The sequence below is a fragment of the Pseudorca crassidens genome, chromosome 16, assembly GCF_039906515.1.
Source record: "Pseudorca crassidens isolate mPseCra1 chromosome 16, mPseCra1.hap1, whole genome shotgun sequence".
Classification (NCBI taxonomy): Eukaryota; Metazoa; Chordata; class Mammalia; order Artiodactyla; family Delphinidae; genus Pseudorca; species Pseudorca crassidens.
Window position 1 is genome coordinate 59,417,002 of NC_090311.1, and position 26,605 is coordinate 59,443,606.

Below are 26,605 nucleotides of genomic sequence, written 5' to 3' on the forward strand. Positions count from 1 at the left end.
ATCCCCACCTCCCTAGTCTTCCGCCTTCCTTGCTTCCCCGTGGAGCCGGAAGTGACGAAGGCACACGGGCACCCACCTAATGCTCTCGCCGATGCGCAACAGGGGCGACGCCCGGGGTTCCGAGGCTGAGCCGGTTTCTGACTTTCAGAGTTTCTGCTGTCTTCTGGTCCCAGAGGAGCGTGTGGACCCAGTCTGAGCCAGGCTTTGGCTGCTACTGGCAGCTCCTGACCAGCTCACGTGATAGGAGAGGCGGCTGAGGAAAGGTGCCACAGCAGAGACTTGCCGGAGAGGCCCAGGCCCTAGAACCGTAAGCGGAATTGGCTTCATTTTGTTGGATGAAGGAGAGCGCCTAGTCTGAGTAAAAAGCTCTAGACTCCCAAGTCAGGCCTCTGCTGCTTGGTTGCTTCTCTTGCTGTGCTCCCGGTTTTCTCATATGTACAGTGTGGAATTAGCCTGAGTGATCTCAAAGCCCCTTCTAGTGTTTTCTCATATGTACAGTGTGGAGTTAGCCTGAGTGATCTCAAAGCCCCTTATAGTCCTCGGGTGGGTAGTTAGCATCTGTCTACCAGGGTTAAAAGGCCAAATGATGATTTGGACAGAAAGTAGCGAATGAGTGTCTGGATAGAAGATGCAAGTTCCTCTCGACCTCGTTTTACTACTCCGTTAGAAAAACAAGTCTAAAAATCGAATTGCAGCCGTAAAGTGGATAATCCAAAACAGTGTCTTCCTTTACCAAGCCTCACCTGGAAGCAATAGTGAGCTAGTACTTTTGTTTGTAAGGGGAACCCTTAGAAAATAGTTATTTACCACCTCCTAATATACCAGAGCTATACCCTTTGAGACCTGAGAAGGGGGAAAATTTAGGATAGATAGTTGTAGGATTAAGAGCCATGGGCAGATTATTTGGGGGTGAAATGATAGGGCATGAATGTTTTGTAGTTTTGAATTCCTCTATGCCATACAACGGAAGAGATTTAATTCTGCAGAGTAAGGGAGATTGCTTTTCAGAAAATTTAAATAATAGAAATTTAAACGAGGTACGGATTATAGAGACGATACAGTAACAGCCTTATTCTACAATTAAGGAAAAAGCCCCAGGAAGAAAGTGAAATGCCCAGAATAACACAACTGGGACTACTGGTAGAACTGGGACTTGTGATAGTGTTTCAAAAGATGTTATTTCAGTGTTTCTAAAAGTGTGTTATACACACCACTGCTAGTGCAAGGGTAAACAGTTTTTATTTTATTCTTACATACTTATTAATTTGGGAATGTGGTATTGGATTTCCATTTATTGTATTATATCAAAAGTTCCTTTAATGTAATCGTAAGTATAACAATGTCATTAAAAGTATGTTAAATAAATGTTATTATAGTTGGTATAGGCAAAAATCATGATGATGGTATGTGGATAACTGAATTTTGGGAAACAACATTAATGGAATTGCCTAGCATAGTTCAGGGAATGGGATATTACTTCTACATTATTCTATATGGTTTATATTATTGAAACTTTAAATGTAGCTTTCAAAGAAGAATGGAGGAAAATATGAAGTTTGCTACAGTGGAAGACACTGTAGAATACCACCTGTTCCTGATACCAGATGAACCAAGGGACCCAGAAGAACACAGAGAGATTCTTCAAAAGTACATTGAGAAGATAATGACCCAGTTTGCACCTATGCTGGTCCCCTATATCTGGCAGAATCAGCCTTTCAATCTCAAATATAAACCTGGGAAAGGTAAGGCTCTTTTGCTTATTTTGCTTTGATATGTGTGACTTTTAATGTCATTCTGACAACAGTGATGTGTAATAGTCCATAGTTCATTCAGTGTTAGGAGATTTTTTTAAATTAATTAATTAATTTATTTTTGGCTGTGTTGGGTCTTTGTTGCTGTGTGTGGGCTTTCTCTAGTTGCAGCGAGCGGGGGCTACTGTTCATTGAGGTGTGCGGGCTTCTCATTGCGGTGGCTTCTCGTTGGGGAGCACGGGCTCTAGGTGCGTGGGCTTCGGTAGCTGTGGCATGTGGGCTCAGTAGTTGTGGCTTGTGGGCTCTGGAGTGCAAGCTCAGTAGTTGTGGCACACAGGGTTAGTTGCTCCACGGCATGTGGGATCTTCCCAGATCAGGAATTGAACCCGTGTCCCCTGCATTGGCAGGCGGATTCTTAACCACTGCGCCACCAGGGAAACCCTGTCAGGAGATTTATATCCTGAGCTTTTTATGGTGTTTGCCTCTATTCAGTTAAGCCCTTGAACTTAAAAAAAATTTTTTTTTAATTCATGTTGATGGATGCTTTCTAATACTCATTATCTTAGGTACTAATATATATTCAACATTATTAAGCCATGGCTCTTCTTTTGAACTTTAATTACTATGCCATAATGTATCTAGGTACCTATACTAAACAGGTTCAGGCATCTAGCTTCCTTAACCATAGTTCTTTTAGCTGTTATTCTGTATTCCTCAGTCTTGATAGTATGTTTACTAGGCTGCTTTTCACATAGTTGTTTTGGTAAGGATCTAAGAGTGGCTCTGCTTGGCTTATAAAGAGAAATAATTGAGCTAAATGACCATTATTTGCCACTTGGAAGCATTTTGAGGTTCCTTCACTGCTTCCCTGTATTGTCAGTGCTTGAGATCTGACCTCTGGCCAAATATGGTACTTTGTCCTGTCATTTCTTATAACTTTACTAAAATGAATCATGGATAGGTGACCAAGGCTCTACTCATGCAGTGACTTCTGTGGGGTCTTATTTCAGATCAGGAGCGTGGCATCTTGTGATACCATCATTCTGGCTCTCAATTTAGTGCTTATCTGTTTCCTTTTGGCTAGCAGTTGCCAAATGCAAAACGTTAATTTTATTAAACACCTATTCACTGAAACACGTGATATTTATTGGCAAGAACACTGTCCCATTAGCACAGCCAAAACCAATTCCCTACCTTTTTTCTAGTAAATCAATCATTTTTACACAGTGTTTTCTTGTCTTGCTTAATGGGATTGCTAGCCACCTAGTTATCAAGCTTGTTAGTAATTCAGAATCATCCTCAACTCCTCACTTCACCATGTTCAGTCAGGCACTAAATCCTAGTGTGATTACTCCTAAAATATGACCCCTCTCTACATCTGTTTGGCTACAGTCTAGGCCCCCTTGATCTCTTCATCTGGAAGACTACAGTAGCCACCTAACTAACCTCTCTGGTTCCAGTGTCTGCAGTTCCTGACCCTGTTGCCAGTTACCTTTGTAAAACACAAATTTGATCATGTCACTCTCCTGCCTAACATCCTTCAGGAGTTCCTCATTGCTTCTGGATGAAATTCAAATTGAAGTTTAATATGTAAGGTAGATAAAAATAGACACCCTAACTGGAGCTTCTATACTTGATGAAACTTGGGAAATCTGGAGTAGGGAGAAGAGTTGGTTGGGCAGCTCTTCCCACCTGTTTGGGGATTCTTTTTGCCGTGGTAGCTCTTGAGACACTCCGCACTACACTTGTTTGACCTTCATTCTGTTAATATGGTATATTACATTGGTTGGTTTTCTTGTGTCAAATCATCCTTACATTCCAGGAATAAATCCCACTGGGTCATGGTGTACAATCCTTTCAATGTGTTGTTGAATTCAGTTTGCTAGTGTTTTGTTGAGGATTTCTGCATCATTATTCATCAGGGGTATTGGTCTGTAGTTTTCTTGTATTGCCTTTGTCTGACTTTAGTATTAGGGTAATGCTGGCCTCATAAAATGAGTTTGGGAATGTTTCCTCCTCTTCAGTTTTTTGGTAAGAGTTTGAGGAGGATTGATGTTAATTCTTCTTTAAATGTGTGGTAGAATTCTCCAGTGAAGTCATCTAGTCCTGGGCTTTTCTTTGTGCAGAAGTTTCTGATTACTAATTCAATTTCCTTACTAGTTATAGATCTGTTCAGATTTTCTATTTCTGCACAATCCAGTCTTGATAATTTGTGTGTTTCCAGGAATTTATGCATTTCTTCTAAGTTATCCAGTTTGCTGATGTACAATTGTTCATAGGTATTCTCTTACAGTCCTCTTTATTTCTGTGGCATAGGTTGTAATATCCCCTCTTTCATTTCTGATTTTAGTTATTTGAGTCTTTTCTCTTTTTTCTTAGTTAATCTAACTAAAGTTTTGTCAATTTTGTTGATCTTTTAAACAAACCAACTCTGTTTAATTGATTTTTAAAATATTTTTTCTATTCTCTATTTCATTTATCTCTGCTATAATCTTCGTTATTTCCTTCCTTTAGCTTTGAGTTTAGTTTTTTCTTCTTTTTCTAGTTTCTTAAGGTATAAAGTTAGGTTGTTGATTTGACATCTTTTATAACTATAAACTTCCTCTTAGCACTGCTTTCACTGCATCGCATCTTTGTGGCATGTTGTGTTTTTGTTTTCATTTGTCTCAAGATATTGTCTAATTTCCCTTGTGATTTCTTCTTTGACCCATTGGCTGTCTGAGTGTCTTGTTTAAGTTCTACATATTTTTGGATAATGCACTTGTTTGAAAATTTCTGCTGATATTCCCAGAACCATGCTATTGTCTGTCATGCCTCTGTGTTTTTGCACATGCACATGTTCTCTCTTTCTGGAAGCCTACTTCTGGTCATTCCTCCAGATGAGTGTAGCTCCGATATCACATATTTATGCTCACATAGCCCTCAGTGTATACCTCTGTTCATCATCTTGTTTTGTGATGCTTGGTTGTCTATCTCCTGTTGTCTAGACCCTAAGCTCCTCAAGAATAAGCTTCTTGTATCTTGTTCAGGATTGCAACCCCAGCTCCCAGTATAGTACCTGGAGCATAGCCAGTCAATAAATGTTTGTTTAATTGAATGATTACTTGTACTTTTATTTGCACTGGTATGTTTATTTGGTTATATGATTGCTTTTCTCTTGTTTTTAGGAGGTGTTCCTGCTCATATATTTGGCATGACAAAGTTTGGAGATAACATTGAGGATGAATGGTTTATTGTTTATATAGTAAAGCAAATTACAAAGGAATTTCCAGAGTTAGTAGCAAGGTATTATAGCTTTATTAATAATTCTAAAGGAATTCTATTATTGAAAATGACTACATTTTTATCCATTTAGTAGTATTTTTTTCTGTAGTCTGGTGGAAATTGTACAAACTTGGGATGTAGATTTTAAACGTGACTTCTGTATTTTCTTCCTTTTCTCTTGTGACTTCCTTTTCTTGAAGAAGAATTAAAGAATCATTTGAGAGTTCAACTTCAAAAAAATTTCAAACAAAACCTGCTTATTTTAGATTTTCTCTTTTTCTTCTTGTTATGAAAGAACAAATACACATGGTAAATAAAATTCAAACAATACAAAAGGGTGTACTGCTCTGACTTCCCAAAAGTAATCACCGTCAAATTTCTTGTGTCTTTAAAAAAAGAAATTCATCTCAGATATGCATATTTCACAGATTTCTTTACTGTGTCTTCCTCTATTAGACTATAGCTATATTTTATGAGAAATCATATACAGAAGAAATTTAAAGATAAATTAGTGTGCAATTTTATGGACAGGAAGCAAAGTAGACGATAGTGCATTCTAATTCAGTTTTAAAAATAGGAATGGATAATTATATGTAATTCCCAAGTTTTGCCAGCAGAGGGCGCTCCACCCATTTAACATATGTCCTAGTTTTCCTCATCGGCCCCCAAATTCTGGTCTTCTATCCACCCAGTCTTTTCCCCAGCAGAACAAGAAGGAAAAAAGAACAACAATTTTGGAAACTTGTTATTATATCAAAATTTCGGGCATACATAAAAGTAGAGAGATGGGTACCTTCATGTACCCATCACCCAGCTTCAGTAATTATCAACTCCTGGTGATTCTTATTTCATTTACTTCCTTCCCCACTCCCCCATCACATAGCAAGATTATTTTAAAGCAGATCTCCAGTATTATGCCATTTGATTTTTAAATACTTCAGGATGTAAATCTAAGAGATAACAAACACTACTGTTACCATACCTACAAATACATAGCAATAATTTTTTAATGAATGATAGAATTTTAAATGAACAGACACAAAAATAGTAGTTTCTATCTTTACTAGGATAATAAGAAGGGGGCAATACCTTTCATGTGCTGATTCTGATTTTTATACATGTAACGATGGTTCATACCTACACACTAGGCCCCTAAAGCTCTTTAATAGGCATCTACTGTCTTGTCGGGGTTTTTTTAAAAATTAGAAAAAGGAAGAAGTTTTTCCTGTATGTCTCTGCCAGATTAATATTCCTAAAGTAGAGCTCGAACCATTTTACTACGCTACTCTAAAACCTTTCATTCATTTTGTCTATAAAATTCAACTCATTCTCATTGATTCTGCCAACATTTAAAGCTCTTCACAAAATTATATAACTGTGCTTTTCTAGTCTTGTTCTTTACTCATTGTCATTCTTCAAATATCTACCTTAACTTTGCTACCTCCATGATTTTGCTTATGCTCTTCTCTCTCCCAAGAACATCTCTCCTTTTCTCCGTATATTGTTATCTCCACCCATTAAAAGTTAAAAAAAATCTAGAACAGTATATATGATATGCTACCTTTTGTGCAACAAGAGAAGAAAGAATTTATATTCCTCTTGGCTGGATTACACATAAGCAAACTCTAGAAGGATAAACAAGAAATAACAATGGTGGAGGGGTTGTGCATATAGATACAAAAGCAGGAAGGAGACTTTTTCATTGTATAACTTTTTATGTATTTTTTTAAAGTTTTAACCATGTGACTGTATTATCTATTCAGAAATTTAAATTTTTTAAAAGTCATGCAAATGAGGCAAAACAAAATTATCTTTCAAGGTCCAGTAATACCTCCTCCATAAAGGTTTTCCTAATCTTGGCTATACGTGATTTTTTTTCTTTTGAAACCCCATAGTACTTTATATATTTTCCATATTTTTTTCTATTGTTATTTATTTATGTACTTATTTTTCTCTCCTTGTCACCCTCACCTAAGGAATTCCTCCTTACAATCTTAGAGTCTCCTTCAGTGCTTAGTGGTATATTAAACATTTTGCTTAATTATAGAAATCTACACATGATACATACTCATATATTTACTAAGATGAAGGAGAAAATGTATTAGAACAAATTTGTTTGATTATTAGCAAATATGTGCTTTTTTGAATATAAAGTTAGAAATTCTTTTGCATTAGGATTGAAGACAATGACGGTGAATTCTTGTTAATAGAAGCTGCTGACTTTCTCCCTAAATGGTTGGATCCTGATAATAGTGCCAATAGGGTAAGTATATCCAAGTTTGGAAAATCTACAGAGGTGAAATCATGTTGCAACATTTTCATATGCACTGAGAGTTTGTCACTGCCTGGTATGAAAATTAAAACATCATTTTGCAGGTGTTTTTCCATCATGGGGAGTTGTGCATTATTCCTGCACCAAAGAAACCTGGAGCAGTATCCTGGTTACCGACCACACTCCAAACAATCTCACAAGCACTGAATATAATCTCAACACACCCAGAAAAAATTTTGGCTTCAGAATCTATACGAGCTGCTGTGAATAGACGCATCAGAGGGTAAGAAAAATAACACTTTCACTGCTAGTTAAGGAGCCTTTTGATTTTATGTCGCTCAAGTCTTCTGTTGAATCTGGAATTTCTTTCACCTAAATTAATGCTAATTTTCATGCTGTCTTCATCCTTCGTGAAATTGACCAACAAATTAAACTTACGTGTTTTAAAATCAGGAAACAGATGTATCTTTTAATTTCCATTTAAAAGTGTCATAGGCCCAATAGTTTTGCATTTATTTACCTTAGATATTATGGCTAAGTATTATGTAGATCCATAGATAGAAATTTTCAGACCTTTAGAAATGGAAACCTAAGTGAGCACAATTGTGTTCAGGCTTTTTCTGTGGTTCTTGGAGTATATATGGGATTCTTTGACCTAGGTGGAGCACCTTAGGCTCTATTCAGAAGAGAATACCTTAGTCTAATAACATACTAATTCAGCCATTCAAATATGAGTGCCTATTAAATGTTTAGCACCATTCAGGTCTTAACAGTATTAAACATTTCTTTTAGCTTCGCTTCAGTACACTTTGTACCATTTTTTAGGAGAATAAATTCTGATTTTATTTTTTATTGGGCCACCTTAATCCCTTTTCTTTATTTTCCATTTCTTCCCGCTTTTTCTGTCTCTCTTCCTTCTTGTAGTCTTTAGTATATACAGTATCTTTTTTTTTAATTAATTAATTTTTTTGGCCGCGCAGCTTGCAGGATCTTAGTTCCACGACTAGGGATTGATCCTGGGCCGCTGGCAGTGAAAGTGCCAAATCCTAACCACTGGACTGCCAGGGAATTCCCTACAGTATCTTTATCTTCACCTCTCTTGTCACTTTTTCCATCTCACTCTTGGTGAACCAAGACAAGATAAAATGTTAAGGGGGAAGTAAATGGTATAAGAATCCTGGATGTTTACATGTCATAAAATAAAAATAATTATGTTACCTGTCACAGATACCCAGAAAAAATTAAAGCCTCCCTTCATCAAGCACACTGCTTCCTTCCAGCTGGCATTGTAGCAGTGCTAAAGCAGCGCCCCAGATTGGTGGCTGCAGGAGTCCAGGCATTTTACCTGCGGGACCCCATTGACCTGCGAGCCTGTCGTATATTCAAGACATTCTTGCCTGAAACACGAATAATGACTTCGGTAAGCTAGTTCTCTTGGTCATTTAGTTTCTCTCACTGGAAATAAAATGGAACATTATTTAATTGTTCACTAGAAAAAAATTGGAAATATTCTGTTTCCTCATAGCAAGTTAATATACATTTTTAAATTTTTTCTTTTCTCCTATCCGGGGGAGGAAGATTGTAAGAGACCTGACTCCTTATTTTGTATTTCAATGTTCCCTAGCTATTTCTGACCATATTTTCCCTATTTGAGTAGTTACATCCTCTTAACAATAAAACATTTCATTTCTTCCAGAGAATTAAGAATTATTCTATATCATCCACCCACCAAAATTGCTGTGTAATGTAACTAATGATTTGAATTACCTTAGTGATAACTAAATACAGACAAGTGAAGGTAAATTTTATGGGTATATGAATTATATCTCCGTAAAGCTGTTACTAAAAAATATAGGCAGTAAATAGGTTGGATCTTCTTTGCATTTATATGAATATGAAGCTCATAAATGAAGTTACTATGAAGTTATTATTAACTATGAAATTATATTCAAATTTTTAATTTCAGGAAAAGACTCACATATTTTGTGCCCCAATGTCCAGGTCACTTTCACTAAATGTCTATATGCACAGTTGGTGCAACAAAGGTTTGTGCCAGACCTGCGGAGTGGATACAGGCTGCCTCCTCCATCTCATCCCCAATACCGAGCCCACGAATTGGGCATGAAGTTGGTAATGTTAAACCAGAAAATTTTATTTTCTTCCTTTATGTCAAAGGGCTCTTAAGAGAATAATGACAGAGCTTAGAAATCTAGATATATACCCTATTAATGTGAGAATGTAGTAAAATGTAGCATTTCAAATAAGAAGGAAAAGTGGATTCTTCAGTAAGTGATGATAAAACTGTGAAGCTATCTGAAAAATTAAAGTTGATTACCTCACGCCTATGCCAAAATAAATTCCAGTTGGACCAAATATTTAAATGAAAAAAATGAAACCATAAAATTTGAAAGAAAAACATAGGAAAACTTTGAAAATCTGAGTAGGAAAGGCCTTTCTAAGCACGACTTGAAACTAGAAACTATGAAAGAAAAGATTGATAAATTGGATAATATAAAAATTAAGCGGGATTCCCTGGTGGCGCAGTGGTTGAGAGTCCGCCTGCCGACATAGGGAACACGGGTTCGTGCCCCGGTCCGGGAAGATCCCACATGCTGCGGAGTGACTGGGCCCGTGAGCTATGGCTGCTGAGCCTGCGCATCCGGAGCCTGTGCTCCACAACGGGAGAGGCCCATGTACCGCAAAAAAAAAAAGCATTTCTGTATGAAAAAAACATAAATATAGTCAAAAGATAGTAAACTTGGTAAAAGTGTAAAATATATTTGCTATTTATTTAAATTTATTTTATTTTTGGCTGCGTTGGGTCTTCATTGCTGTGTGCAGGCTTTCTCTAGTTGTGGCGAGCAGGGGCTACTGTTCGTTGCGGTGCATGGACTTCTCATCGTGGTGGCTTCTCTTGCTGCAGAGCGCGGGCTGTAGGTGTGCAGGCTTCAGTGGTTGTGGCACACGGGCTTCAGTAGTTGTGGCATACGGGCTTCAGTAGTTGTGGTGCGTGGGCTTCAGTAGTTGTGGCTTGCGGGCTCTAGAGCCAGGCTTAATAGTCGTGGCACACGGGCTTATTTGCTCTGCAGCATGTGGGATCTTTCTGGACCAGGGCTCAAACCCGTGTCCCCTGCATTGGCAGACAGATTCTTAACCACTGCACCACCAGGGAAGCCCTATATTTGCAGTTTAGATGACAAAGAGGAAAAAAACTAGTAAATGACAAAAGTTGATTTATCTAATATATAGCATTCCCACAATTCAATATAAAAAAATAGTACTAATCAATCAAAAAATCATCAGAAACCATTAACAGTCCACAGAAAAGGAAATACAAATGATTTTTATAAAAAATGTTGACACTTGCTCATAATAAAAGAAATGCAGTTTAAAGCTACAAAATAGTATTTTTCACCATTTGATTGGCAAGTACCTATAAGTTTGATAATACATACTGGGTTTGTAAAAATACATAAAGAGGTACCCTCAAACATTATCGATAGGAATATAAGTTGAATCAGTCTCTTAGAACAGTTTGTCACTTTCCATAACATTTAAAATGCACAAACCCTTCTCAGCATTTTCACTTCCAGAAATCTATCCTCCATATATTTTACTTGTGCACAAAGACGTACGAGGATACTCATGAAAGCATTGTTTATAGTAGCAGAAGATTGGAAACTACCAAAATGTCTGTTAGTAGAGGAGTAGTTGGATAAATTATGGTCTGTCCATGAAGTGGGATGGATAAATTTATATATGCTCATATGAAATGATCTCTAAGGTATATCACTAAGTGAAAAGCAGGGTTCAGAGCAGTGTGTATGTTGCCATTAAGTAATAAAAGGGATGGAGTAGGAGGATGGACATATGCAGACACACACATATCTGCTTGAGTGCATAGATTACTTCTGAAAGGATATGTAAGGAATTGGTGACAGTTTTCTCTAGAGTGATCAGGGAAGCCCCCTATTAGAATTATTTTGCCATGTGCATTTATTATATTTTTTAGCCAAAGGACTCTTAAAATGAAGTGGTTCTCTCCGTTTACTATGCCTGAGACTATGTTTAATTCATTTATAATTCTGTTAGACAAGAAACCTTTTGCAAGCCTTTTTTCTGTGAATTTTATTTTATTTTTATACAGCAGGTTCTTATTAGTTATCTGTTTTAAACATATTAGTGTATACATGTCAATCCTAATCTCCCAATTCATCCCACCACCACCCCCCACTTACCCCCCACCCCCCACTTCCCCCCTTGGTGTCCATACGTTTCTTCTCTACATCTGTGTCTCTATTTCTGCCTCGCAAGCCTTTTTTAAGCAAACAAGAAATAAGTTTAAATTTCTAGTTTTTTAATTAGTGAGAAAAGAAATCTCTTTGAAGAGAATAAGAATCTTTGTTTTGTATTATTTGCTTCCCCTTTATAATTTTTAATCTGTAGAGATTAAGAAACTTGGAAATAAAGTCAGATTTTTTTTTCCTAAAATTCAGAAAGTGTTTTAAATGTCCACATACCCATGTGTCCAATCACCTAGTTCTTGAGTGTGGTTAAATGGAAAGAAATTAACCTAATAATAAAAATTCTATCTTTTCCATCTAGGCTCATGGATTTGAGATCTTATGCTCCAAATGTAGCCCACATTTTTCTGATGCCAAGAAATCTCTTGTGACTACCTCACCGCTCTGGGCTGGCTTCCTTGAAAGTCTGAAAAAGAATGATTACTTTAAGGTAGGACTTGCAATGCATTTTTTAAATTGGACAATCCAGGGTAAGTCAAGCCAGTGAATTAAAGTTCTATGTCCATATTTAATGTGTGACATAATTGTAGGAACTAGAGTTGAAAGGCACCATTCTAGCTTGGTGGTAATGAGGGAGTGTCTATAAACTGTTTCCAATATTTTAGAAAAAATAATAACATCTATATAAAGTGATAAAAGTTATTATTTGTATCAGATGAACAACTTGCACAAATCTGTAAAGCAAACATGAAGACACCAAATAGAAAAGTTAGCAGAGACATGGATTAAAAATTTACCTGACCTAAATGGGAAGGAAATCCAAAAAAGAGGGGATATGTGTATACGTATGGCTGATTCACTTTGCTGTACAGCAGAAACTGACACAGCAGTGTAAAGCAGCTATACTCCAAAAAAAAAAAAAATTGCAAAAAGACAACTACTAAATTTCTCTTAAAATATTCACTCTCGGGCTTTCCTGGTGGCGCAGTGGTTGAGAGTCCGCCTGCCGATGCAGGGAACACGGGTTCGTGCCCCGGTCCGGGAAGATCCCACGTGCCGCGGAGCGGCTGGACCCGTGAGCCATGGCCGCTGAGCCTGCGCTCCGCAACAGGAGAGGCCACAACAGTGAGAGGCCCGCGTACTGAAAAAAAAATTCACTCTCACAAGTAGTAAAGATAACCATATTAACATAATAATAAAGACTGTTTTTCACATATGTAAAAAGGATATGAATGATATTCAGTGCTGTTGAGAATATAGTGAAAATAATACACCTATACATTCCTGATAACATCGTAATAGTTAGAACCTTAACTGGGAAGTAATTTGATAGTGTATTCCAAGAACTATAGAAAGGTTCAAACTTGGAACCTTCAATTTAAATCATCTACTTTGGGCTTCCCTGGTGGTACAGTGGTTCAGAATCCACTTACCAATGCAGAGGACACGGGTTTATGTCCTGGTCCGGGAGGATCCCACATGCCACGGAGCAACTAAGCCGGTGTGCCACAACTACTGAGTCTGTGCTCTAGATCCCATGAGCCACAACTACCAAGCCCGCGCACCTAGAGCCCATGCTCCACAAGAGAGGCCACCACAATGAGAAGCCCGCGCAGCAACAAAGACCCAATGCAACCAAAAATAAATAATAAATTAATTAATTAATTAAAAGAAATAAATCATCTACTTTAAGGAAACATCCAAGAAGTAGAAAAGTCCTTAAGAATATGATGATTTTAAAGACTGTGTAGTGGTATGGAAAACTGCTTATATTATAGTATATTTTTTAAAGAATATAAAATATTAAGTATGAATGCCACCATAAACATGCATGTGAAAGATAGAAATGGTAGTTAAGGTGGGATTATGCTACTTTTTGGCTCAATTTGTACTTTGCTTTATAAATTAATTACTAGTTAATCAATTATTTCTTAATAATGAGTTAAATAATAGAAAATGATAGAAAACCTTCCAAATTGGAAAGAGGCCCTTAATGGTGAAAAGGATGAGAGACCACTACATTTAACCTAGTCCCTTTTTTGAAGAAACTGGAGCCCAAACAGGTACATCAGTGACAAAACAGGGACTAGGACTCAGGCCTCATGATTTTTGAACAATATATTATATCGTACACTGCCTCCCTGAAAGTTGCTGGTGAGCAGGTTATTTTAATGATACCATATATATAATGTTCTGATGGGCATTATTATTTTTTTAGGGACTGATGAAAGGTTCTGCTCAGTACCAGGAAAGGCTCGAAATGGCAAAGAACTACTTCCAACTCTCCATAAACCGGCCAGAAAGGTGAGTTTATCGCTACCTGAAGAGATTGATTACTTGCCAGAAGTTAAGGAGTTACTTACTCTTGAGAGAGTTGCAGATGTTGGAGTTTCCATATTTAAACAGTTAATGGCCAGGCTCATGACTACTGAAGGAGCAGGGGTTAGGGAGAGGAAGTGTTGTTACAGAAGTTTGCTGGCACTGGCAGCTGTCACCACCATCACCGTCATCATCATCATCATCATATAATGGCTAACGTTTATTGAGTACTTACAAAGCATAGGCCACTAACTTGTTTAATCCCCCTTAAAGCCCTATGAAATAGGTACAATTATTATTTTCCCTATTTACAGCTCAGAAGCCGAGGCCAAGAGAGATTAAATAATTTGCCAAAGGTTACACAGCTAATAAAGTGACAGACCTAGGATTTAAACTCAGGCAGTCTAGTATTGAGCCATGTGCTTAATTCCTATGGGAGTTCTGGGCTGTGTTTAGATTTTTTTAGGTGGATCTGAAACGCAGGATGAAGCAGGCGTTCACCTTCCAAATCAAATCTCATTCTAACCTGCCATACATTTTCTGGGGGAAGAAAGAAATGAACACAGGGTTGGAAGGAAATGGCTCCCCTTTAAAATTTTATAAAATTGAGTTTCAGTTCTGGTAATGGTGGAGTAACATATCAGAATAACCCTGTGCTAATTACAATGATAAACCCTGGACAGAATATAAAAAACAATTATTTGAAGACAGTGGGAAACAACAAAAGCAGGCAAAAATCAGAGGGAATAGGATCACTGAAAGAAGAAAATCACATTTGTCTGACTTGTCGCTTGAGGGTACTTCTAGTCAGTGTGGCTCAAGGAAATTGGAGCTCCTGCAGAAGGTCTTATTGAGCTGAAGAATCAAAGGTCAGAATTTGAATATTGGAAAAAGTTCAGTTTATGTTTGCAAAATTGAATTTGAGATACTTAAAGCTATTAAATAACATGAAAGAAATAAAGGTATTAAATAACATGAAAGAAATAACTTTGTATATGTTATGGTTTAAAAGGTCCTGAGTTGTGTGTGGGTGTGGTTTTTGTTTTGTCATTGGGCTTTTTTTTTTTTTTTTTTTTGGTCAAACCAATGTGGTTTTGAACCCCAGTCATTTTGCCAGCATCTCAAACATCACATATTTGTGTAATAAAATGTTCTTTGAAGACTGCATGAAGCAAAGTTGATGCTGAGAGAACTCCAATCTCAGTGTCTGTGAGGTGGTAATGACTTTACAGCAGTCTTTACTCTTTTTTAAGTGTCTAGGGGTGCCTTTGTCCCATTCCCGTCAGTTTTATCTCAGTAATTGGAAAAGATGATGCCTTCTTAGGGTATCCTTTAAGAAAACTTGGGAAAGAAAGTAAAGGAGGTGGCCCTCATAGTTAGGAGAATCTCCCCCTATGATGATCCCTGTCTCCTCTAGGAGACCACTCCCCTTGTTGAAAAGTGTTACCTGATAGTCTTAGGTTGAAGAGAAGTTAAGAAATGAGGGAGACTCACATGTAGGAGAGTTAGGGCTTCTCCCACAAAATAAGATAGATTGATGGTTGGGTAGTTCTTTTTAAATATAATAAAGTTTTTTGTTGTTATAAAAGTAACATATTCATTCATTACAGCAAATACAGAAAGATGTAAGAAGGAAAAAATTTATATCATGAGTAAACCACTATTATTATTCCAATCTACTGCCTTCCAGGATTTTTTTCCCCATAACCGGTTGATTTTTTAAACATTTTTTATACTATATAGAAATCTTGTATCCTGTTCATAATTTTTACTCGTTACGATCTTACATTTTCCATGACCTTAAAAAGTTTTGATAAGCATAGTTTTAAATAACCACACAGCATTTTAGCAAATGGACCATAATTTACTTATTGCAAATAGCTTAAATATCCAACATTTTAATGAGTGTTGCAGGAGAGGCTCCCATTCACCAAACCAGGATAACTTCTAAACAGTTTGAAACCAAACTCACATCTCCCTCCAGACCTCTTCTTTACTTCCCAATGTTCTTTTTTATTAGCTGAATTAATATCATAGACTGTTTCCTACTGTCTTTTAATAGTACCACCATCCTCCTTATCACCCAGACCTCCTCTCTCTCCTTGGATCCAGTCCTTAGATCCTGTCTACTATTATCTTGTGTCTTGCATTCTTTTTCCTTACTGCCCAGCTAGCTACTCTACTTACTTTAATTCTTGAACTATGGCTACACCTAAACTTGTTTCTCAACCTCTAGAGACTCTTCTCTTCCAATTCAACCGTTAGAGCCAGGAGAATCTGCTTGAAGTACGTCTTTAATCATGTTACTCCCGTCTCCTAAAAATTATTAGAGATTGTAATAGTGAAAAATTGCAAACAATCTAAGTGTCCATCAATAGTAGATAAATGAATTGCAGTGTATTTACATGATGGCCTACTTCCATTAGTTAATCAGAGATTAGCTAAATATCCATAAATCTAATTCAGGATTTCTCAACCTTGACACTGTTGACACTTTGGACCACTTAATTCTTTGCTGTGGGGGACTGTCCTGTGCATTAGTATGAGGTGAAGCAACATCCCTGGCCTCTACCCAGTAAATTCCAGTAGGACTGGCTCCCCTCTCCCCACCAATTGTGACAACCAAAAATGTCACCAGACATTGCCAGATTGTCCCCAGTTGAGAACCACTGGTCTAAATGAATAGATTTCAGAAACATAATGTTGAGGGAAAAAAGCAAGTTGTAAATTTGTAAAATACGGGTGCTATGCATATAAATTGTAAAAATACACAAAATATCATGTATTATGTATAGATACATGTATCTATATTCACTCAATAAATACTTATTATCTCCTATGTGCCAGGCCCTATTCCAGGCACTGGGAATGCAGCAAGTGAACCCAAAGTCTCCCTGCCCTTATGGAGCTTATATACTAGTGTAGGAGAAAGACGGTAAACCATTATATGATGTTAGATGGTAATGAGTACTTTGAAGAAAAAGCAGCGTTTGGGGGGAGAGATATAAGGGCTGCTCTTCTAGATAGGTTGGCCAAGGAGTTTTTCTTTCAGAAGAGATCTAGGGAAGTGAGGGAATGAGGCAGACAGGTATTTGAGGGAATAACATTTCAGGTAAAGAGAACAAAACAGTAAATACAACAAATAGTACACACACACTCTCTCTGTCTCTGTCTCGATCTCTATCTCTCTGTCTCTCTGTCTCACACACACACTCAGTGGCCCAGGAGGATTCTTGTGAGAGCAATCACCTTTGGGTAGCAGAGAAATGGATTGGAACTGGGAGTGTTGATCATCAAAGGAAACTAACTTTATCTATCATATTTTTTTGTAAGTACACGCACATATTACTAGTTTGGTTTTTATGTTAAATGTATAAATGTAATCATATAATTAGACTAGAGATAAGTATAACAATATTATAATTCTGGGTGGTAGAGATATGGGCATTTATTGTATTACCTTTTCAACTTGTCTATATTATTTAAATCTCATAAAACAAAAATTAAAAATAACAAAGAAGCCATCAGTGATCACCCACTCCTTATTTCATTGAGTCTAAACTTAGCCATTTCACGCTTGCTGTGCTGTCATCCCAGCCCATCTATTCAGCCTCGGATTCCACCCTTAAGCCAAACTGAACCCCATTTGCTCTCTGAACATGTTCCTCACTTCCCTGCCTCTATACAAATGCTCATTTATCCCCTTGCATAGTTTCTCTACCCTATCTTACCTGTCAGAATCCTCTTGATTCTTTAAGGCCTAACTCAACTTCTTCCATTATCTTTCTCTTTTTTTTTTAAACTTCTCTGCCTCGACCCCAGTGAATAATTACCTTCTCCTATGACCCTTGTTTTGTTTGTTTGTTTTTATTTGTTTTTAATTTTGGCTGTGGTGGGTCTTCGTTGCTGCGCACGGGCTTTCTCTAGTTGTGGCAAGTGGGGGCTACTCTTCGTTGCGGTGCATGGGCTTCTCATTGTTGTGGCTTCTCTTGTTGTGGAGCACAGGCTCTAGGCGTGTGGGCTTCAGTAGTTGTAGCACTCAGACTCAGTAGTTATTGGCACGTAGGCTCAGTAGTTGTGGCTTGCGGGCTCTAGAGCGCAGGCTCAGTAGTTGTGGCGCATGGGCTTAGTTGCTCCGCAGCATGTGGGATCTTCCTGGGCCAGGGATCGAACCTGTGTTCCCCTCACTGGCTGGCGGACTCTTAACCACTGCACCACCAGGGAATCCCTCCTATGATTCTTTGTATTGATAGCATTTGCTATTCGTCTGTGACTTTATATGTTTGTAATTTATTATGATTATTTGTATATTTCTTTTCTCTCTCCTAGTAATATTTACATATTATGGAGTAGGGATAGTTTCCTGTTACCCACATGAGTTAGCAGGGTGTGCAAATGTTTATTAAATGAATGCAAGTCCATTATGTAACTTGATTTGCTCCATTATAAATAGTTGAGACAGGGTTCCATGAACTTATATAACAAATCACATCACCATCACAAAATAACTCACTCATCATGTAAATAATCTGTGTGTATTTCATTATCAGTTTATAGTAGGAGGAGCACAAAATAGTATCAGAAGACTTGATTTCAAGCCTTTGCTCTGTCCAACTAAATGACCTTGCAAAACTTATAGAAATTCACTGGGCTCTGGTTTTCTCATTTGTAAAACAGGATTATTACCTCCTCATAATAGTAAGTAGAAGGCTAAATGTGAAAGTGTATTTGAGGACTTCCCTGGTGGGGAAGTCAATCTAATAATAAAGAAAATGTATTTGAAGTGCTAGCCTAGCAATCTAATAATAAAGAAAATGTATTTGAAGTGCTAGCCTAGCATTTAATATATGATAGATTAATTTTTGTTTTGTTTATTTTTTGGCTGCATCGGGTCTTTGCTGCTGCGTGCAGGCTTTCTCTAGTGGCGGCAAGCGGGGGCTACTCTTCCTTGCAGTGCGCGTGCTTCTCATTGCGGTGGCTTCTCTTGTTGTGGAGCACAGGTTCTAGGCGCACGGGCTTCAGTAGTCATGGCACGCGGGCTCAGTAGTTGTGGCTTGCGGACTCTAGAGTGCAGCCTCAGTAGTTGTGGCGCACAGGCTTAGTTGCTCCGCGGCATGTGGAATCTTCCCGGACCCATGTCCCCTGCATTGGCAGACGGATTCTTAACCACTGGGCCACCAGGGAAGCCCTGACAGATTAAATTTTGTTCATACTTTATGCATGTTAGATTAATTTTTGTTCATATTTTCTTCTGGGTTTTCTTTTCCTCGTATATATGATATATATAAATCGAAAGAGTGATAGTAAATCATCAGCTTCATGATAGTGTTCCATGGAGCCTGCTGCAGATCCAAAGGGGAAGGCAGAATGGGCAGGTCTCTGAACCTCCAGCGTCCATTTCAATCAAAGCAGTCTTTCAGGTTTTTTTTTTTTTTTTAGCTTTACTGAGGTGTAATTGACAGAATTACAAAATTATAAGATATTTAAAGTGTCATCGTAGTGATTTGATATACCTATTCATTATGGAAAGATTCCCACCACCGAGTTAATTAATAAATTCATCACCTCACATATTTATTTATTATTATTTTTTTTTTGGCTGCATTGGGTCTTCGTTGCTGTGCGCAGGCTTCCTCTAGTTGCAGCGAGCGGGGTCTACTCTTCGTTGCAGTGCGCGGGCTTCTCATTGCAGTGGCTTCTCTTGTTGTGGAGCATGGGCTCTAGGCGCACAGGCTTCAGTAGTTGTGGCTCACAGGCTCAGTGGTTGTGGCTCACGGGCTCTAAAGCACAGGCTCAGTAGTTGTGGCTCATGGGCTTAGTTGCTCCGTGGCATGTGGGATCTCCCCGGACCAGGGCTCAAACCCATGTCCCCTGTGCTGGCAGGTGGATTCTTAACCACTGCGCCACCAGGGAAGCCCCACATATTTATTTTTTGTGTATGTGTGTGAGAATAATTTTTGCTCTCTTAGCAGATTTCAATTATGTAATACTGTGTTATCAACGCTAGTAACCATGTTTTACATTAGATCCTATGACTGTATTTATCTTATAGCTGAAAGTTTGTCTTTTTACCAGCCTCTGCTTATATCCCTCATCCCAAGTCCCTGACAACCACTTTTTTATTCTGTTTCCATGAGTTTGACTTTTCTTTTAGATTCCACATATAAGTGATACCATGCAGTATTTTACTTTCTCTGTCTAGCTTATTGCATTTAGCCTAATGCCTTTAGGGTACATCCATGTTGTTGCAAATGGCAGGATTTCTTTCTTTCTCATGGCTGAATAATATTCCATTGTGTGTATGTAATCACTATCTATCTATTTATTCACATCTTTATCCATTTATCTGTTGATGAACACTTGTTTCCAATCTTAGCTATTGTGAATAATGCTGCAGGGAATACGGGTATGCAGACATCTCTTTGAGATCCTGTTTTCATTTTCTTTGGATAAATACCCAGAAGTGGGATTGCTGGGTCATATGGTGGCTGTGTTTTTAATTTTTTGAGGAACCTCCATACTGTATTCCATAGTGGCTGTATCAGTTTGCATTCCCACCAACAGTGCACAAGGGTTCCCTTTCATCCACATTCTTTCTTTTTTTTGGCCACACCACGTGGCATGTGGGATCTTCCCCAACCAGGGATCTATCCCATGCCCCCTGCATTGGGAGCGTGGAATCTTAACCACTGGACCACCAGGGAGTCCCCTTTTCTCCACATTCTTTCCAACACATTATCTCTCTTGTCTTTTTGATGATAGCCGTTCTGACAGGTGTGAAGTAGTATCTCATTGTGGTTTTTATTTGCATTTCCCTGATGATTAGTTGATGTTGAGCACCTTTTCTTGTCTTGTATGTCTTCTTTGGAAAAATGTCTGTTCAGTTCCTCTGCCTATTTTTAAATCAGATTGCTTGGGAGGTTTTTTGCTGTTATGAGTTCTTTATATATTTTAGATATTAACCCTGTATCATATGTTTGGTTAGTGAATATTTTCTCCCATTCTGTAGGTTGCCTTTTCATTTTGTTGATGATTTCTTTTCCTGTACAAAGCAATTTTTCTTTTTTTTGGCTGCATCACCCAGCTTGTGGGATCTTAGTTCCCTGATCAGGGATTGAACCCACGGCAGCGAAAGTGCCAAGTGCAACCACTGGACCACCAGGGAACTCCCCAGAGCAGTTTTTCTTTGAGCACTTTTATATTTTAGAGTTTCTGGTGGAATTTTGAGAAAAAGGATTCTGTGTCCTAAACAAATGTTTAAAAACAAATTAAACTAGATAATCCCTTCCAACTTTAAAATACTCTGTTTTCGTGATTATTATTCTAAGTTCTCATTAAATACCCATGTCTTTGATTTTTTATAGCTCTCATGCTATGAGCCCAGGTGAAGAAATCTTAACGTTATTACAGACAATACCATTTGATATAGAAGAGCTTAAGAAAGAAGAAGCTAATCTTCCCCCAGAAGATGGTGAGTGATGGACCAGGATAGAGCAGAGGGGTTAGAGAGAATTGAAACATTCCACTAAGTCTCAGAGGGTCCTTTCCTGAGAGTACCTGTCATGTGAGTATAGTATGGCAGTGTCATGCTTCTTTTTCAGATGACCAGTGGTTAGATCTCTCACCAGATCAGCTGGACCAGCTGCTGCAGGAAGCTGCTGGTAAAAAAGAACCAGAGCCCGTTTCCAAGGGGCAGGAGGAGAACTATGACTTAACTCAAGTCTCAGAGAGCATGAAAGCTTTCATATCCAAAGTCTCAACCCACAAAGGAGCAGAGCTGCCTCGGTAATTTGTGTTAAAGTATAAATATCTAAATGATTATAGCCTATATGTTGACATCATCCAGTCATTGCCAGTTCTCTCTCTCTTTCTTTTCCTTTTTCTTTGTTTAAAATTTTTTTTTAAATAAATGATTTTTACTGCTTTGTTTTCCTCTTTTGGTGCCTAGTACTATGATAACTTACTTATCTGGAGTCAGATTTCTAGTAACCTGATCCCTTATGATCCTTGAAGTAAGCCAAAGAGACCACTCAGCAGATGTAAAGGCCACCACCCCAGAGCTGTGCAGGGCAACCATGTACTTTATTCTTTAGATTTTTACTCAGAATTTTATGGACTCCTAACTTCTAGTTCTCATCAAGCTCAGACTTCTGATCTCCCACCCTCAAGCAGATTGGAAGCTTCAGACTCAAAAGAGGAGGATAAAAGTGTTTATCAGAGGAAGAAATAATAACAGAAGAAATGAGATGTTACATTTGGCAAGTAATAGGGAAAAAAGGTAGATAGAATTGTTACTTGCACAGCAAATATCTCTTCATTAATGTTGATGCTCGTTAGCCTCATGAGAAGATTAAAGTTTATGTTTAGTATTCTCTCTTTGAGAAAGCAGAGATAAGGGAAGGTTTGTTCTTACTTATTTTTAAAGACTTCGTTCTTAAAAAAGATAAACTTTATTTAAGCCTTTTTTTTTTTTTGTGGTACGCGGGCCTCTCACTGTTGTGGCCTCTCAACCACTGTACCACCAGGGAAGCCCAGATAAACTTTATTTAAATGAACTTGGATAAATAACAACTTCTGCTAATGTTAGATATATTTTATGGGAGGTGGAGGGTGGGTAGATCCCTAAATCAGCGTAAATTAAATATGCATAATCAAAGTGCAGTTTTTACTTTTATTTCATCAATCTTTCCCATTTCTGTTGCCCTGTCAGTAAGCATAAGTTTTAAAATTGAAACTACAGTTTTCCTTTCTGTGCCTCTTTTGAGAGTATATATCTGGAGTGTTCCTAAGAATGGCACCAGTTTAGAAAAAGTTTCAAAGAGTTTTGTTTGGGATAAATTGTCTTTTTCCTTTAATCTTACAGAGAACATTCTGAGGCTCCAGTCACTTTTGATGCAGATTCTTTTCTTAATTATTTTGATAAGATCTTAGGTGAGTTACAGTGTGATGTTTATTTTCATTTTGCAAGTGTAAGTAGTATAGCAATTGCTAGAGCATTGGAGCATTGGATCTCATTTGCTTTTTTTTTTTTTTAATGATTTTGAGTTGCTTTCAACCATTAATTATTGCCCTATTGAATGATTTTGCAGAGGATGCTTTGCTTAGTGCCTGACATAGCTGTTCATTAAATCTTTGTTGAATGAATGAATGCTGTGTGTTTAGATAGGGTTTTACATGGGCTCCTGTATTACACTGTTTTTTTTCTCTTTTAGACATACTGCACGTATACACTAATAATAAAAACACAAATAGCCTAGTTTTAAAAAAAATCAACAAAGGATATAAACAGGCTTTGAAGAATAAATATAATCAATAAATATAAACAGGCCTTGAAGAATAAATATAATCAATAAATATTTGAAAATAGTTAACTGTTTCTAGTAAGCAAGTAAATACACAATAAAAATAAGAACTTTTTTTTTGCCCATCATATTGGCAAAAATTTAAAAGATTGATAATAGCCAGTTTTCTCAAGAGTTGGAGAAATGAGCACTGTCAAACTGTGGGAGTAGAAGTGTAAGTTGTCTTTTCTCAAGGCAGTTTGGTACTCCAGAATGTTCATAAACTTTGACTTAGCTATTTCACTTCCAGGAATTTAATTTATGAAAAAGTTATATATGCTAAGATGGTGATTGCAACATTGTAGTAGCAAAAATTGGATTATAGTTCAGTTTTACAAAAAAAAAAGTAGAAAAGCAAACCATAGTTCAATATGTATATATATAACAAATGTGTTTTATATATATGTACATATACACACACACACAGAATTGCATAAATAAAGGTCTGGGTACCCACTGAACTGTGAAAAGATCTTTAACTCTGGGAAGAGAGTGAAGTGTGAGACAATTCTGCATAACTTGAATGTTTACATCAAAATGTATTCCTGGATTATGTAGTTTTTAAATTTTTTAAGTAAAAAATTTTAATTAATTGAATTCACATTAAAAAGAAAAAGCTGAATCTTTCAGCTCAGGCTGTGTACTTTTCTGCAAGTGTTTGCCAGCAGTACCATTTTCTGGAGGGGATTTTTCTGAAGTAGTTTGCCTAATATTCGCTCTTTTTTGATAACATTTTAGATAACATTCTAATTCTTTTGAGATGTGTAATCACTCCAAAAAAATTTAATGAGTGGCTCTTTCTGTGTTGGGGTCTATGTAGGTTCAAGGCCCCATGACTCAGACTCTGATGAACTGGATGAGGAAGACTCTGAATGTTTAGATAGTGATGATGACTTGGATCTTAAAACACAGGAGCCTGGGGAAGAAGCATCTGTAAAAGGAACTCTTGCTGATCTCAAGTCATACATGGCCCAGATGGACCAGGAACTCGCACATACCAGCATTGGCAAAAGTTTCACCACCCAGAAGCAAATGGTATGTGTGTGTTCAACCTCTTTCCCTTTTGAGTCTAGTACAAAGGATAGCTAAAACCATATTTTATCTTAGTTTTTCTTTTCTTTTTTTCTATTTGATTCATGATAATTTTCTGTGATGAATTTTTTAATTTGAATAAATAAGAATGCTAATTTTTTCCTAACACTGGTAGGCTGACGGATTACTGATTTTCTTAAACATAAGCTTGACTATATTACTTATTCTATGTTATCTATCAGGATTTTTTTTTAAAGTCATGTGATATGTTCAAATTAGTATGTGGTTGCATATTTCTACTAATAGCTTAAATTGATTTTAAAAAAAGAGAAGGGATATTAAATATCCAAGTAATTTTCAAGTCTTAGTAGTGTTTGTTTTTTATGTTTCCCGTATTTAGAGCCAAATTTAGAATTTATCTTCCACTCATGTTTTTATCCTAGTTTTTATACCAGCACTGTCTAACCACAGATAGAAAGAGAATGGACCCTGTAGTCTCATGGGCGGGGTTTGAAATCCAGCTCAGCTATCCACTGTGAATGTATCCATTAACCAATAATCTTCATGTCATAGAATGAACGTGAGAACCAAATGAGACAACAGTAAAACCCATAATGAGCCCTTAATTAATGTCATTCCCCTTGCTTTGATCATCTTAACCACATTTAAAACTAATCACTTTTAGTATTGCCAAAACCTACTAGAAACCATACATTAGGTTTTAATGTGAATATGAACCACCTGAAGATCTTGTTAAAATATAGATTTTGGTTAAGTATGTCTAGGGTGGGCCTGAGATTTTATATTTCTAACAAGTTCCCAAGTGATGGATGTGCTGCTGGTCCATGGACCACACTTTGGGTAGCAAAGATATAAAAATCTATAGATCAAGCTGCAATCTCTCAAATTCTTTCCTCAGCCTATGAAATCAGAGGCTCAAGTACCAATTCACAGTCTCTGTGGTTGGATCCCACAAGGCCTCAGGTTTTTTGTTTGTTTGTTTTTTTATTTATTTTTTTTGTGTGTGGTACACGGGGCTCTCACTGCTGTGGCCTCTCCCGCTGCGGAGCACAGGCTCCGGACGCGCAGGCGCAGCGGCAGTGGCTCACTGGCCCAGCTGCTCCACGGCATGTGGGATCCTCCCAGACCTGGGCATGAACCCGTGTCCCCTGCATCGGCAGGCGGACTCTCAACCACTGCGCCACCAGGGAAGCCCAGGCCTCAGGTTTTTAATTTTGTTTTCTCATTGGGGTGGGGATTGTGGGTAGGGAAGAAATCTCACTTCTTTCACGTAGAGAAAATTTAGATTCTTTTTTTTTTAATGTTCATTTTTCTGTTTATTCCCTTTTAAAACTCTTAGGCAAGCTATAAAGTTACCTCCTTAATTCTGGTTATCTCCCTTGGGCTATTTCAAAATCGGGAAGAAATCCATTTAATCTGCAGAAACTTATCCTAGGAAGAAGTGTGTTTTAATCTTCAGAACCAAATTTTAATATGTGTGTTCAATTACATAGTTTATTATTAGACTTCATTTTTATTTTCTATCAAGGGAATTTCCTTTCTAATATGGAAATCAATTTTACATTGTTGCTTACTTAGCTTTTTAATGTAACTACCATCCAACCTAATAGCATATTGTACCATGATTTTCTTTTCCCTCCATGAACAAGGAGCCTCTATCCCAGACTGCCAGTAACAATTCAGAGGAGGAAGATTCTGGTGCAGGAGGATCTGTTATGACACCAGTGGATATAGACCTGAACCTGGTTTCAAACATACTGGAATCCTATACTTCCCAAGCTGGACTGGCAGGACCTGCTTCCAACCTTTTACAAAGCATGGGTGTGCAGCTGCCTGACAGTGCTGATCACGGACCCATAAGTAAGCCAACAAAAGATTAGCCAGCAAACCTAGCCTCTGTTTTTTCTTCTTAAATAAATATTGAGTCTGTCTATGCTCATTTCTAGTTTTGATTACACATTTAGTAAAAATGTTTTCTTCATTTTAAGTTCACAGATTAACTTCTCCTCTGTGAGCCCCAAATGTTGCCCTCTCTGCACAAGTCTTTATGATCTCAACTCTGGGATGCACACAAGGTTTTTTTTTTTTTTTTTTTTTTTGCACACAAGGTTTTGAAATCAGCAGAAGAGAGAGAATCAAGCCCTTGAGATAAGATGTACACTCCATGTTTAGAACATTAAGTTTATCGAGAATTAAATATTGGGTAGAGGAAGGAAGGTAGATAGGCAAACATGAGGAATGAATGAGTTGCCTTTTTATTCCAGTTACCAATGACCTTGAGTCTGTCTCCCTCAGGTGTCCAATAATTTTAGCGTTTTACCTGTTTTTGCTATTCTTCTTCATGGACCCATTGGGTTCTTT

The 26,605-nt window shown here is 37.5% G+C and overlaps 1 protein-coding gene across 1 annotated transcript; it reads left to right on the forward strand.

The window, feature by feature from the left end:
• Window positions 1-16: 16 nt before the first annotated feature.
• Window positions 17-26,183, forward strand: ECD (ecdysoneless cell cycle regulator). The gene is made up of 14 exons (XM_067710580.1): window positions 17-307; window positions 1,525-1,742; window positions 4,919-5,036; window positions 7,191-7,278; window positions 7,392-7,570; window positions 8,515-8,707; window positions 9,289-9,417; window positions 11,893-12,021; window positions 13,750-13,835; window positions 21,215-21,321; window positions 21,452-21,635; window positions 22,714-22,781; window positions 24,012-24,226; window positions 25,894-26,183. The coding sequence occupies exons 2-14, from the start codon at window positions 1,538-1,540 to the stop codon at window positions 26,122-26,124; spliced, it is 1,932 nt and encodes a 643-aa protein (XP_067566681.1). The 5' UTR covers window positions 17-307; window positions 1,525-1,537; the 3' UTR covers window positions 26,125-26,183.
• Window positions 26,184-26,605: the final 422 nt, after the last annotated feature.

Bases quoted from the DNA above. Each gene is read 5' to 3' on its own strand.
- ECD (XM_067710580.1), top strand. From the start codon at position 1,538: ATGGAGGAAAATATGAAGTTTGCTACAGTGGAAGACACTGTAGAATAC. The intron at 8,708-9,288 runs GTAAGCTAGTTC...CCCAATGTCCAG, and splicing joins AAACACGAATAATGACTTCG to GTCACTTTCACTAAATGTCT. The intron at 22,782-24,011 runs GTGAGTTACAGT...GGGTCTATGTAG, and splicing joins TTATTTTGATAAGATCTTAG to GTTCAAGGCCCCATGACTCA.